This window comes from Corvus hawaiiensis, chromosome 16 (assembly GCF_020740725.1).
Source record: "Corvus hawaiiensis isolate bCorHaw1 chromosome 16, bCorHaw1.pri.cur, whole genome shotgun sequence".
Lineage (NCBI taxonomy): Eukaryota > Metazoa > Chordata > Aves > Passeriformes > Corvidae > Corvus > Corvus hawaiiensis.
This window is the reverse complement of record NC_063228.1, coordinates 13656964-13672488: the sequence shown is the minus strand read 5'-3', so window position 1 is coordinate 13672488 and position 15525 is coordinate 13656964. Positions and strand designations below refer to the sequence as shown.

At 45.5% G+C, this 15525-nt stretch overlaps 1 protein-coding gene across 1 annotated transcript; it reads right to left on the bottom strand.

The window, feature by feature from the left end:
• Positions 1-1111: 1111 nt before the first annotated feature.
• MPG (N-methylpurine DNA glycosylase) lies at positions 1112-14782 on the bottom strand. Its single transcript, XM_048320692.1, has 5 exons — positions 14697-14782; positions 10575-10715; positions 9755-9980; positions 6523-6727; positions 1112-1629 (listed from the first exon to the last, which is right to left on the bottom strand). Exons 3-5 carry the CDS (start codon positions 9974-9976, stop codon positions 1235-1237), a joined length of 822 nt encoding a protein of 273 aa, XP_048176649.1. The 5' UTR covers positions 9977-9980; positions 10575-10715; positions 14697-14782; the 3' UTR covers positions 1112-1234.
• Positions 14783-15525: the final 743 nt, after the last annotated feature.

Genomic DNA, 15525 nt, shown 5'->3' with positions numbered 1-15525 from the left:
GGTGAAACTGGGAGCTTTAGCTGCCTTACCTTCCAGCAGTCAAGTGCTGGGGGAGCTACTCCATGACTCAGGGTTCCTTCAGCAAGTCTGGCCCTGCAGCTGCAACAGGGATGGTAGAGAAGAGGAAAAAACGGTATCTAACCTAAAAATCAGATCAACACCCCTGTAGACCCTGTCTCAACCAGCCCCAGCACCTGAGCATCAAGGTGAGCTACTGCAATCAGAAAAAAGACTGCTCAGAAGGGGCCAAACCAAATTCTTTCATGGGATGGGGACAAGAGTTTTTAAAAACTTGAGCCCTTTTATTGTATGGAACCTTAAGGTGGGGGTGGAGGTGGGAGGTGTGTCCCTGTCACCCACCCAGTGTGGCTGCGGTCCTGCAGGTCCTGCCCTGAATCCTGGACGTTCTTCCCCTCTGTACCTCAAGTCAGGCTTCTGCACCAGTGCTTTCATTGTGTGGGGGTTCACATAGTGGTAAGTTCTGAACTGGTTTCAAATGCAGCTGGGAAAATGAACAAAACCCATTCTTGTTCTCTGAGCCGGACCTTACAGATAGGTAGAGGTTGGAAGGGGTCTCTGCTCAAAGGAAAGGTGTTAGATCAGGTCACTCAGGACCCTGTCTTGTGGAGGTGTGAATGGCCCAGAGCTTCTCTGGGGCCCTGTTCCAGTGTTTGACCATCCTCATGGTGAAAATTTTTTCCATAGAGCTAATGAGAACTTCCTGTTTTCCAGCTGGTGGCCTGTTGCCTCATCCTGTCTGACAGCAGCCTGGCTCTGTCTTCTCTATACCCTCCCCTGAGGTAGTTGCAGACAACAGTAAGAGCCCCCCTTTACATCCTTCTCCCCCAGCTCCCATCCTTTCAGGCTGCTCTGCTGCCATCCAGTTATTTTACTATTCCCCTGCAGCAACCAAGCACTGGCCTCTGCTGGGAGCTGAGGCAGGAGCAGCACAGAGCTGTGACCCTTCTCCTCTCACCCACCCTAATTAAGCCTGCATCCATTGGCAAGAGGGAAAGTGGCCTTCAGTGTCCAAAGTGTCCAAAACCAGCCTCAGTTCTGGCTGGGAGGCCCATGCCAGTCTCCTGCAAGTAAAGCTCCACCTTGCCCCATCCATTGTGACAAAGTACATTTATTGTTAAAAACACCCAAGCCCCTCTACCTGCCATGATGCAGCCTGAGGCCATTGTACAGAGCACAGCTCAGGTCCTGGTCCCTGGGGCACTTCCAAGACTTGTCAGCTGCAAGGGGAGTGTCCCCTTGCTGCCATCTCTCTCTCAATCTTCTTGTCTAAAACACTCACAAATTTGTTTCCCCGTAAATAAAACCTGAGTGGTTTCTGTGCCCACTCTCCCCTGTCGCCAATGCCAATCCTGGTAGTGGTCACCACGTCCTGCTCCCCTGGCGGGTCCTGTCCAGGCACCATCCAGATGGCAGCATCCTGAGTCAGGTCCCTTTGGTCAAAAGCCTTGTCGATCCCAAATGCCTGGCAGAGCTTGGAGGGCCCATTGCAGAGCTGCCAGTCCTTGAGCAGCTTGGTGGGTGCTTTCCTGGAGGCCCTGCGCAGCTCCCTCATGGCATCCAAGCCCTGCAGAGGTTCCAAGGAACGCAGCAGCACTGCAGCCCCTTCTCCTGTGCAGAACAAGAGCTGGTGTTAGTATGGGGGTGTTTTTTGGGAATGCCTCACCTTTCAGCCCACTGCCAGCAGCACTTCAGCTCTGAGCCTGTGGCTCAGCCCGATGGAGGAGGGAATGGCCTGGTGCACCCAACCATGGGGCCTATCCTTTGCTCCAAGTGCACTCCCTTCCCTCCTCCCAATGTCCAGTGTTCTGTAGCTCTGTGCCCTTCATTCTGCAGTGCTGACTTGCTCTTCCCAGCTCCACCTCATGTTGTTAAGTCTGGCTGCTGCTTCAAGGCTTGCCAGAGGGCAAGAGCTTTTTCTTATGTCAGCACAATGTACAGGAATAAATATACATCTGGTTCAGTTTTGGCAGAGGTATCCAAAGCTGCTCCCAAACCCAGTGGATTTCTAATAAACTCTGATTACAAGAACTCCAGCTAACAAAGGCGAGGAAGAATGAGTCTGGATGCTGCCAGCAGAAAGAGGCAGCTTGCAGAGTGAGGTTGGACAAAGAGAAACCTGGGAAGGAGCTGCAGGCACTGGGAGCAGACACTGCTGAGGGAGCCTGAGCTGCAGGTGGCACCAGTGCAAACTCCTGGAGGTGGAACAGGTGGGATGAGCAGGGCCTTGGGTAACTGCACAGCTCCAACAGAGTGTGATTGGGACACGTGCCAGGGAAGCTCTCCCAAGGCAGGGACCTGGGGCAGAACAGGGCTGCACAGTCTGGCTGTGGGATGCACAGCCCTGGGAGCAGCACTTAGCAGAGAAGACCTTTCTATGACAAAAACTGAAGAAAACGGACAAATTCTTTTCTCAAATGTGATTTGCCACCCTGTCAGAAGCCTTAGGTCTCCTGCCCTCCCAGCTGTTGCAGCCAGGTGACAGTCAAGCAAAGACACAGCTCACAGCAGACATTCCCTGTCTAACAAGGATCTCCAGCCTAAGTGGGACAGAAACGTTTCCCTGGTATTTTCCAGTGGACAGCAGGGAGGTCTTCTGCCCCTGAGTGGGTGAGGAGAGCACTGGCACAGGGCCTGTGTGCAGCCCCACACAGCTCTCCTTGTGCTGGCCGCCCACGGCTTTCCTCCTGCCAGCATCTGCGTGGTGCCGCTCCCTCTCCAGCCTCGAACATCTGGAACCATGCTCATGCCTGGCAAAGGTTTTTTTTGTAGGCACTGGCAGATCCCTAAGGACCTGTGACTTCCCAAAATAGAATCCCTCTCATTTTTTGTACAAATCCCACACTAAATTATCCCTCTGTGCTCCCAGTGAGGTCCTGGTTCCTGGCTCTCTGAGGTGTGCCTGCTGTCCTGAACCTTCTCGGAGCCCCTGCTGCCCCCACTACAGCTCGATGAAGTCAACAGCCTGAATTCCAACAGCTGTCAGCAATCTGTTCCTAGGCACTCCCTTCTGCAAGGAGGGGGGGATTGATGCTAATCTGGCAGCCAAAAGCCGCTTCCCTGGCCTAACAGTGATTTAGAGCTCAAAGGTCATTTTAGATTTTTAAGAACATGTTCCATGTCCTAATTCTGCTTTTTATCGATGCATGAAGAAACATCCTTCATATCATGTTGCTGCCTCCATTGCCAGGAACAACTGTGGGATTCTGAGCAATTGCTAATTATACTACTTGCTTTCATCCATCTCAAATGCAAGTGGAAACTGTGGCCACACATAAATTGAACTGAGTCCTTGGGAGTTCACATGAAGAGAGATGAGCACTTGGAAAACTGCAGGTGCTCCCAGAGCATCGCAGAGCCCAGCAAGGGGGTACTGGGAATTTCTGTCTCTGGCTGCTCTTTCTGCATTTCCAGCTGGAAGTTTCCAGGTTCTTTCTAGCTGTGTGCAACACACACCACACTCTACCCAGAAAGCAGCCTTGGGAAGAGGTGGAGACAGCAGGCAGGACAAGAGTGCAGAGATGCCATGATGAGCTACTGCTTTATTCCCCTCACACCCCTGGGTCCTCCTGAGCATACTTCCACATTAGACATTTAATTTTAATTCCCAAAGAGTAGCTGAATCCCTTTGGCTCAACTCTAGAGTGCTTCAGCCTGGCTTCCTCCCCCTCCCAGCCTGCAGCAGTTCACTCTCAAGGGTCACCTGGGTTCAGCATCTGCCCAACATGGACACACCAGCAGCAGCAGTAGGGCGAGTCGGTGATGCCAAGTATTTATCTCCTTTGATAAGAGTCACTCCATATAATGAGCAGCATTCAGGGCTAAAAGCTGGGATCTAACAACACTGCAGAGGTCAATTCTCTCCCTGAGCAGCTAGAAATCGTAACATGACAGTGGAGTCCCACACCCCCACAGTGCAGCTTGCTGCTCCTTCCCTGAAACAGCTCCAGCTCCCAGGCTTGGAAACAGCTCTTGGCCACTGGAGAGAAGAGAATTTTTTCTTCCATTCACCTGCCTGACTCAGTGCTCCCGAATACTTCCTTCAAAATCCTAGTCTAGGATCTGAAAGTTAAGGAGAAGTCCCTGCAGTGTGACCCTGGGCTGAGCATCACCCATTTTACAAGCTATTCTTTCAGATCTGGCAGCAAAATACAGACCTTGGCAAATTCCAGAGAAACAGATCACAGCTAAGTCGAAGAGAAGCATGACTGCCATTTATCCTCTTCCTGAGGCAAGGGAAGCCCCACATCTCTCTCAACTCTAGGGAAAGCTCTTAGTACGAAGATTATGTGCTGCTCAGGAGATACTGTAGGATTCATGCACACTAAAAGACTCTGGCTATATTTTTTATGTGAGCTCTTCTCCTCTACCATCCGTGATTTCTCCAAATGCAGTGATGCCTGACGTGGCTTCAGGCAGTTGCAGCATTTCACTCAGTGATGGGAAGACCTCTTACAGTAAAATTCCCCATGACACAGCTTTATCTCAGTGATCTGCACAAATTATTTCCCCTTCCTCACTGACAAAAAGTACTGGAGCCCCTCCTCATCTCATTGTGGTTTTATGTACACAGGGCTGCGGGTGACACACTCTTCCTATCCCTGAGTGATACCGGAGCCTGAACTCCAGCATAAACCAATAAACAGAGGTTTATTCCAGCTGGAGTTAGAGGCTATGAGGTTGTGTATCTAAACAAGTGATCCCTAAAGAGTCAGAGCTGCCACTGCTTCAGAGGATACACTTGTCTCTTGGAGCTGTTTCCCCTTCAGTGTGGTCTGTGCTATGAAGAAGGACCAAGCTATGCCACAAGAAACAGGGGGTTTTTTGCCAGGGTTTCCTTGTGTTTTTTCACAGCCAGAGTCTAAGTTTCCAAAATCTATCCCATATCCAGAGAATTAAATGCTTTTGCCTTTTGCCCAGGTGCCACCACGAAGATGACTCCATCAATCCTTCCCTCAGACTAAACAACAGGACAATTAAACAACTCCTTCTCCCTCTAACTGGAGAAAAACATCTCAGGTGTGATTCCCCCCCAGATTCTTTCTTGTAACACTTCTGCATGTGGGCAAATCCACAGAAGGAGCAGCTCCTGTTTATGTAGCTGCATCAGTGCACAGCCACAGTATTGACTGCAGTGCTCTGACAAAGCTGGCAGTGACGGCTCTGCCCAGTGTCACTGCATGTGTGACAGGATGATGGAGAGGGAGTTTGTAACAAAAAATCCAATGAATTCCATCACCACAGGGAGCTCTTTAACTGGTTTGCTACAAAACTAAACACAGGTATATAAGGAAAAATTTCCCAAAGTGTGTATTTCAAAGAAGTCTTTCTAGAATTCAAAGGCTAAACGTATTTTTTTTTAATAAAAAGTGTTATTCCTAATATTTCAAACACCAAGAATCCCATCCTGACGAACGAACCATGTGCTTTCATTATCTGAACAGATCTAGCAGAGCCAATGTAATGAAGTTCACATGTGTTGATCGTCCAGACTCCAGACCCCAGCTGGAAAGTCAGGCTCTTTCCCCACACTATAACCTGGCACTGTTTCTCTGCTTGGCTTCTGTCCAAAGGCCAAAACCTGAGGATTAATGGTCACAGTTACATTTGCTTTTCACTTAGGAATACACAAGCTTTTTAACCTTTATCTTCGAAATGGTGAAAAAGAAAGTAAATTGGGTTTGAGATTTTTTTCTAACAGAGTAGTTACCTAGGAAACACTTGCTGCCATTTCAAGGTGTCTAATTAAACAACAGCTTCATTGCAAGATAAATACTGTCATTCTTACAGGAAAGGAAAAAAAGGAAGTTTTCAGTAACGCTTGCTTGTTAAGAGTCTTGAAATGTGGAAGGACAGTTTCAGTAAATTCCAGAATAATTTAATTAGAGCTTGATTATTTTTTCTTGAGAATAATAAAAGAAGATTGAAGATTCTGTAACAGTCTGGGTATTTTGATTTGGGTGGGGTTTTTTGGCTTTTAGATACAACAAAACAGCTAAAATGCTCCTACTGACTCCTTGCTTAAGCTTAGGACATCTCAGACTTTTTTTCCCCCAATGTTTCATTCAGCCTCTGAAGATAAAGGTAGGAGACAGAGGAGTTTCCTGCCATGGCAACAGACACCAAGATTTAGGCTGTCATTAATGACTCCGAATTCTTCTCTACATCACCACTTTTGAGGAACAAGGTTCACTGAATCACATGACTGAGGCAGCAGCCCGGTCATCAAAACTGAAAGCTCTATCCCATCCAGATTTTCCCTCATTTCTCAATCTTCGTGTGCCTGAACAGCTCCCAGCTGGGACAAACTGGGCAGCTGGAGATGGGCCCTGCCTGCTGTGCTACTTGCACAGTGGCAAAGCCCAGGTCCCAAGGGACGATCATGACAGCAAGTCACTGACATCAGAGAGCCCACAGAGAGCGCACAAGTGACTGCAGTGCTGCTGTAGCTTGAAATGTCAGCCCCATCCTGCTGGCATTCCATCTCTTTCAGCCTCAGCTTACCTTGGCTGGAAACATTCATGCAGTAATAAATCCCGTAGATCTGATACACGTACAGAGTTCCTGGTTTCATGAACATTGCTGCATTTCGTTGTGTTTGCTTCCCACCTTTCGAGTGGGAAGCTTCATCTTCCCCACCCAGATAAGCTTCTGTTTCAACAATCCTGCCCCAGAGCTCTCTGCCATCAGGAAGTTTGCGAACCAAAATCTGAAAGAGAGGTCAGAGTGCATCAGTTACCAGCCCTCAGTACAAAATAACCACAGCAAGAGCTGTGGAAACAGAGAAGGTGAAAAGAAAGGACCTGATGGTACTAAATCCTCTCCAGTTAGCAGTCTGTAAGCTAAAACCAACTTTTTCAGCTTCCACTGCCCAGGCCACAGCCCACTACAAGGAGTTCCCTACCTATCACTCACCCACAAAATGCCCGGTGCATTTGAGTGTCTAGATGAGGCAATATTAAAAAGAACCACAGAGTTGCTTTTGTGGTTATTTTTTGTATTCTGCACTCCAATCCATCAGGTTTAAGGCAAAAAACACCACTGATATTAACCCTGAAGCATCATGAATGCATAATCTTTAGATCAGAAGAAATATGACAGTGGCACAATTAAATAACTGCTATGATTAGACAGTTTCTCTCCCTAGAGATGTTTCAAACAAGTCCCAGTCCCAAATCACAGAGATAATCAGCTCTAGAGAGAGCATCAATGCTATTTCAGTATCTTCTGCACCACAGAGAAGGGCAGTGCAGGAGAGCTGGGAATTGGCTTCAGGCAGACAATAACAGATCTTTGTTATTACAGTGTGTTCTTTGCTGCTGGTACCTCCTTGAATAAAACAAAGCAGATGCAGGGGAAACAAAACATGACAGTCAAAAGATTCTCTTTAAAAATAAAACAACAACTAAACTTTGTACAAAGGAATTTGTGGTTTGACCTGATTTCCAAACTTTGTGTTTTACTTAATGTGTATGAAATACTGCAGCACAGTCATGTTTGGGTACCAGCAATCAGTTTAATTATAACACTTTAATTAACCAGCCCTTCCATCCAGCTGTTCAAAAATGACCTTCAGATAAGAAAGCTTAATTCCTAACAGATGTTTGTGCTGGATTGCTAATGCAGATATTGATCTAATCCAGTATGGATGCTCCAGAAGCTGGTTTCCAAACTTGCAGCTCTGGCATACCATGGTTTTCCTGCAGCACTTGTCAAATTGTTGAAAATAATCAGTTTATTATTTTTATGAAAAAAAAGCACTGGTGTTCAGCAAGTGCCTGTGAACACCCCAAAACCAGACCCATGTGGCCACATTTCTCCCTCAGCATGATGAAATGCAATGGTTAGGTAATGGGTTTAAAAGCATCCAGGCACTTCCCTGTCTTCAGACACACCAAATATTCTGTTGAATAAAAAAGTTTAAAATTGGTGATAATTCCCAACACCTCACAGTAAGCCATTTCATAAAAGTTACTTTTCTCATTGAGGATGTATCTTGATGTTATGGCAGTTCCCTCTGAGAGGCCATTTACTGCATGTATCTTTTTTGTTTCCAAGAACTCAGGTATCATGAAGATAAGCAAGATTAATATACCAGATGCCTCCAAAATTTGGTAGAATGAAGATAATGAAGGAAACACCAAATTACCTTTCTGAGAGAATAGGCTGGGACATGGGGGACTGGGGGTTACTTTAAAGAAAATGTAAAATTACGATAGAAATCACCTGGTTTGTAATACTAGGCCTAAACAGGAAAAATACAGAATTAGGACTCAAATATCATCTGCCCAGAGTAACTGAATGCATAAGGGTGATGGAGCCATTAAAACAACAACAATGTATCGGTAATGTGACACTTCAGGTATCCTCAGCTAGACCAGGACACATAAAATGTTTTCTTAGACACCATCAAATGCTGTGCAGAGTGAGGAATCAGGAATCTCGTAAGAAAAGACTCAGTTCTCATATCTGGAGCAAAACACAAAGTCTTTTCCAAAGACTTGTTCCTGAAAATCAACTTTGTATCATGACCATGAAAGACAGAGCTCAGTGTCTTTTCACAAGCATTAAAGTCCAAAAATAATCTATCAGAGTCCTGCCTACCAGCAAAAAGAGGAAACTACGTAAAGTGAGGAAGCTTGTTGGGAAGAACTTTAGAGGCAGCCAAAGGTTAAGGCTTGAAAGGCAAGCCTCTAACAGGATGTCTGTAAAGATAGCAACACATATGGAGTATCACAGAGAGGTGAAAGCATAGCAGAAAGAAACCCAGCAGGACTAAAAAGCAGAGCAAAGGGGTCAATTACAAGCAAGATATCCTTAGAAAACAAAAATAGGCTGAATGCAGCAAAATGGGCCAAAACCAATAGTTTGTGGAACAAATTCCTGAAGTTATCTAAAGCCATGAGAACACAGAGAGTCTGCTCACCCTGCAGACAATAAAGGTATAAAAAAGACTCAGAGAAGATAAGACCATAGCAGTGAAACTGAACACACATTTTGCAGTTGCGTTTAGAAGGTCCCAGACTGGAACTTTTTATAGGGAAAACACTGAGGGAACTCTCTCCCCTGGAACAGCCAGAGAGTTTTCTGAAGGACTCACTAAGCAGAAGAGTGAATCTCCACTACACTGATTTCCAAAGCCTTTCAACAAGGTCCAAAGACTCCTCAAAGTTTATGCAATGGGCTAAGGGAGAAGTCCTTGCATGAGCAAGTAATGACTTGGAAACTCAGAAACAAAAGACAGAAATAGCAATATTTGGAGGGAAGAGAACTTAACTGTGGGACTGTGCAATCCTTAGCAAAACAAGACAGTAAAATGGAGGCAGAGAAGATGTTGCTGACTGCAGAGCATTACTTTCCACTGGGCTAAGCAAGAAACAAAAACAAGCAAAGCAGTTGCTGAAAGGAAAATAATGGGCCTGAAACAGCCTTCAAACTACAAGCAGTAAAGCCCATTTTAGTAAGTAGAAAAAAGGGAGGAAAACTCCACCAAAAAAAACCCCAATTAAAAATGTGACAGACTAAACCTGAAAAATTACTCCTCTGACCTCATCTAGAATAGATTTGGCTACTAGTCTTTACATTCCACTGCACTTAGCAAGAGAAGGAATGAGAGCTGTATTCCTAAAATAGCCAAGCCTGGGAGTCAAATGGCCAAGAAAGAATTTCATCCTTTTACACTAAGTTATTAGCTAGCACATGCTCCACTACAAGAATCTCAGTGCTCATGTCTTACCTGTCCCAGAAAGGACTTGGCCAGACTAACACAGGGCTGGTCAAAAAAATCTGCTTGTAGCTGAGGAGAGTTTTTTTTCTCTATCACAAAATACTTGCTGCTTTTTGGAGAAGGATCTGCTCCAGGTGTAGTGCTCAGTTTCTCCAAGGCATCGATCTGAGGGAAGCTGGTGTTGCTTTGAAGAGCACTTAATTGAGCCAACAGCTTTCTTTTTCTTGGCATAGTTCTAGAAAATAGATATAAGCATAATTAGGATTATAAAGCTTATTTAAAAGCAACTCATTTCCACAAACTTCTGCTTTTACACATCTCTCCACAACAATGAATCTGAAAGCTACGACTACATGGACAACCTATGCAAACTGCAGCAGCAGGTGACAGATTTAGCTGTGTTTGCACCAGGCTGGGCAAATATTGGGCTCTACTGGTGAGCAAACAGAAAACAGCAGTTTGAGTATTCATCTTTTAAGGACTGCAGATAAAAGCAACTCTGCTCCACTGAGCATTGAAAATAAGTTTGCTGTTAGGTTAGAAAATTCAGAAATTGAAAGCAAAGATGAACCAGTACTATGTACTTTTTACCTAAAACTAACATAATCTTTGAAGTAGACAGAAAAAACAGAAAACAACCACTTCAATAATTGTGGTGCCTCAGAAAGCCCACAGAAGTTGTGAATCAATCATTTTCAAAGGTAATGTAACAGGATCAGAATCTAAATCTCCACAGGAAGTTTAGAGATGTCCTATTCACAGTCACAAACTTGTTTATTGTGCTGTAGAAATGTTTGTGTTAGAATCTCCCCAAAATGATTCAACCTACCAGATTCAACCTACTGTTCCAGCCAGTAGTATGGACCTGAGGCAATTACATCAGGTGCAATTGTTCTTCTGGTTTGTCACCACTTTACTATGTGAGTTCCAAAAAGTTGGTGCTTCCTTTTCAGGGCTGCAGTCCTTACACCTGTTGAACAGGCACAAACATTTATTCACTGTATAAAGTACTTTGAAAGAGGCCAAGAGATTCTGGAGATATGATGGAAATGTGATACCAAGTGCACCATTAAATCAAACTCCAGAATAATTTGCAGTGTTCTTTTGGTCCCATCTCCCAGATGGGCAGTGCTGGAGATGCTCTTCAGCCTTTGTTATTCAGTGGGGAATGCACTTCTCCTATACTGAATACACAGAAAGCTGAAACCAAACTTTTTAAACGCCCCCACTGGCACTAAATTTGGAAAGTGTCAGCCTCAAAAAAAGGACTTTTACAAGAGAATGCAAAAACACCAGTTCTAAAATTGAACCACATGTAGACGTAAGGCTCCAGCATCATACAGATTTAGAAATGGAGAAGGAATCCTATACACAGCTGAACCTGCAAGGAAGTATATACATAAGTAATTAGCTGTTGCCACTCATTTTTCACCAGATCATCAGCATTTAAAAATTACTACAAAAAATTTCAACATCAAAACTAATCTTTATCTTGGTCTGATGATTCTCACAATGAAAGTTCCACCTGCAACACTTTCTTTTCATTACAGTGAAACAAATTCAGCATTGCTACAAATTGAATCACCAGTGCCAATTCCCCAACAGTGTTATGTTTCACTTCAGAAGAATCCAGACACAAACATATAAAAATAGGCAGGGGAAAAAATAAAATCACATTGGCATGACTGACAGAGAGGTAGGATGGTTTTATTTTTTTCTAACCACCTAATTCTTTATTGCAATAATTCAGTGATGTCAGAGACTTGCCATAGAACCACCAGCTCCATGCCAGGTACTCTGCTCTGAGCTGTGGCTTTCAGCTGGTGGGAATTCTTAAAAATTTTGTCAGAACTCACCAGAACTCACCAGCCTGCCTCAGACAAACTGTCTGGTGGCCTTGGCAAATGAGTCCTGTCTATGAGAAAGTGCTGCAGGAAGGAAGGGCCAGAGGAGGAACACTTCACCATTTCAGACTGACCCTCTGAAACACTCAGTCAAGGCAGTACTTCCCACTGAAGACAATACCTCCAGACTCCTCTGACAGTATTAACTGGAACTTCCAGCTCATCAGCCACACATAAAGACACGCTGCAAACGTGGCTGATGCGAGTGGAGCATTAACTCATTTGGTAATTTCTGCTCTTATGGAATGCGACATCAGAAACAGGATCTGAGCTGCCTGGCACCTACTGCACTTCTAATTAAATAATTCCTAAAAGCTGCAAGTGCTCTTATTGACATGTTATAGCAGCAGCCTCAGGACACTTGTAACTTCATTGCTGTGGGCTGATCCTTGACACATCTCAGCATCTTCAATAGAAATGGCAGCAGAAAACTGCCTTCTAGCCAGGAGAAATGGGTCACATACAGAAACACGAGTGCAGAACGAGGGGCTGCAACACCAGCTTAGAAACCCAGCAAAAACCCCCAACATACCCTTTGTCTCCCTGCTTGTTCATAGCAAGATCTGAAACAAAAAGCTCTATGCCTCAAAGCCTATCTGCACTTTCTGGAAAGGATGTTGCTTGTAAATACAAATCTCTTCTTGCCTATGAAAAACCACACTGTAGAAGGCAACACACACCACGGATCCAAGCCCTGTGTATTTGGGAAGCAAGAGACACAACCTCTTCTGTAAGTCTGCAGACAAATTCTGCAACTCTTCATTTCTATCTAGATTTTCTTGCTTGTGTAATAAACAAATTCTACTCCTGTGCCTCAAATAATGAGCCGTGGGTTTAATCACTTTTTACTAATCCTGTTGTAACCAAATTAACTACAAGTTGTTAAGCGCATCTGGGAAACATATTAAAAAAAAAAGTTATGGAAGTTCAGAAAAAGAAGACCAAGAGCTAAATCATCAGAACAAGTGCCTGGAGTGTTCAGGGCTGCTGGGCTAATCTCAGGCAAGTGGTTCAGGAACCTGCAAGCCAAAATTAGAAAGACACTGCAAATCTGTGTAAAACCCAGCTCAGCAGCAGATATACCCTGTAGTCAAGGCACAACAGAGTCTACAAAGGCTTCTTTTATCCTTCTAACAAGACTACATTTGCAGGCACTTCCTTAGGTATTTAATATAATTTTTCATGAAAAGAAGGAAAAAAAAAAAAAAAAAAAAATCCCACCAGCAATTTGCATGTACTTTTGGCTCCTAGATCCAGTTACCTGCAAAACCTTCCTCAGGCACATCTATTTTTCTGACAGAACAATGAAGAAGAGTACATAAAAGCACTGCCACTTCTGGAGAGACAATTCCTCACACCAATTCCCAGTTGTACAGATTTCAAGTGGGAGTACATGCTAGGTCAATGCTGGGTCACACCAAAGGATACCTCCCCCAGTATCCTGCTCTCCAGCCCAGGTCAAGAGCAGGAGCCTGGGGAAGAACAGAATAAGCACACAGTGCTCCTCCACACATCCTCCATGTCTCTAGACTGGAACCTTCTGACCAAGGCACAGTCTTCCCTGAACCTCTCTAAGACAAGCCAAAGGAAGACTTTACCAAGGAAGAAAACTTCACAGAATTACTTACTAGTGCTCCAAAAACTCACTCATTTTGTGTGAGAAATTTGCACTGCTCCGCACCCATATGAATCAGTTTACAGCTGCACTTCATCACCTTCAGCCCTCTTCTTTAACACCTCAAATAAGGCAAAGCCAGCTGGAAACACTGATTTTCCATGTCATCTACAAACCATCCCTGCAGCACCCCAACGGTGACCTCCAGCCAGCAGGAGAACTGCCCATTTACTCACATCCTCTTTCCTATCTTTGCAACAACTGTGTATTTATGACAGGGAAACTCCCTTATTATGTCAAGGGCTGCTCAGGTGAGGGATCCTGTTTAAAACCTTCCTGAAATCTGAGTACAGACTGTGAGCCAGACCTCTCAACATGCTTATTTAAACCTGCAGAAAATTAACAGCATTTTTTTAAGGCATGGCTTTTAAGCCACATTGATTTTCCCTCCTAGATATTTATGCAGCTGTCCAATAAGCCTACCTTGCTACATTTTCTATTAATTCACTCGCTGGCGGTCAAACTTCCAGGTCTGCAGTCCTCGGATTTCCCCTAGAACCCTCTTTAAAAATTAGTGACACATTTGCTGCTGAAACCATCATTAGCAACACTGTCCTTGGGGGCTGCATCTGGTTTGGTAGTTTATTCCTGCCTGTTTCTGCCAGTTTGGCAACTTATTACTACTTGTTATTCCTGTCTTTTTGTTCCATAACTTCTTAAACAGACATTTTAATGCAGATCCTTCAGTGAGTTCTCAGCATGAATGATGTCTCTCTGCCTTTCCTGTCTAGTCTAACCTATTAGTAACCAGAAGTAAGTTAATAATGTATAGTTTTCTGGACAACAGTGTGAGAAGCAGGAAAAGAAAACCTTGAAAAGAGTGCAGGCATGAGCTAATGTAACCATAAATTAGTCAATTTCTCCACAGACAGATTCTGACAGTACGTGGAATCCTAATACCTCAAAAATATGCCAGAAGGGATGCTCTTGTTCACCTTACTGAGTGCTGGGGATCTCACTTCCCTTGAAATTCAAGTCCTCGCTCCTACTCCCTACCGGGCATCTTGAGCATTTTAGGGATGAAACTTAACTCATCCTTCCGTAAAGAACAAAGAAGGTAACAACGAGCAATGACAAAAAACCAAACCAACAACAACAACAACAAAAAAACAACCAAAAAAGAAAAAAAAAGCCTTCACAGCAGAATTAGGCTCCGTTTTGGCTTAGGACTCGTGATACGGAGCGAAACCCAGGGCTGCAGCGGGGGGCGTGCCCGGCAGTGCTGGGCAAGGCCGGCCGGGCCCGTTCGGGCGCTGCCGGCGCCGTGGCTGCGGCCGAGCTCCAGGAATCCGAGCTCCCTCCTCCGCCCGCCCCGGTCATTCCCGGCCATTCCCGGCCGCTCCCGGCCATTCCCGGGCTCCCCCTCACGCACCTGCCGGGCCCGTTCCCGCCGCAGGCGGGGCGCGCGCAGCCCCTGCCGAGGCCCCGCGGAAGCCCCGCAGCGGCCGTGAGGGGCGGGCCGGGGAGGCGGGACGGCCGCGGGCCTGGCGGGGGAAGAGCCGTCGGTAGCGGCCCCGAGTTACAGATTCTTGTTCCTCGGCGGTGTCTCGTCGAGGGTGTTGTTTTCTGGAGCACAGACGCTCTGTAAAACAGCGTTTGAACTCTCGCTGGTTTTCAGCATCCACTCCTCGCTCTTTCATGTTAGTTATTAATTCATCAGTACAAAGGCTGAGAGAACTGGGGGTGTTCAGCCTGCGTTAGAGGAGGCGCGCAGAGACCTTAGAGCCCGTTCCAGTGGCTAAAGGGCCTTGAAGAGAGCTGGAGAGAGACTTTGGATAAGAGCCTGGAGTGACAGGACAAGGGGGAATGGCCTCAAACTGACAGAGGGGATATTGGGAAGAAATTCTTCCCTGTGAGGGTGGGGAGGCCGTGGCACAGAGAAGCTGTGGCCGCCCCTGGATCCCTGGAAGTGTCCCAGGGCAGGTTGGACAGGACTTGGAGCAACCTGGGATAATGGGAGGTGCCCCTGCCCGTGGCAGGGGGTGGAACTGAGTGATCTTTAAGGTCCCTTCCAACCCAAATTATTTTGTGATTCTACTCCAAAAAGGCATGAACGTGCATTCCAATGGACATGCATGGTCACAAGCTGGCTTTATAGAGAGCTACATTTGATTACTCCCTCAGTTCCCCAAATAACAAGTGTCTGGCCTGCAGAAAAAATTCTTGGCTTCAGCTTTTATCCAGATGGAGCATACAGTCAA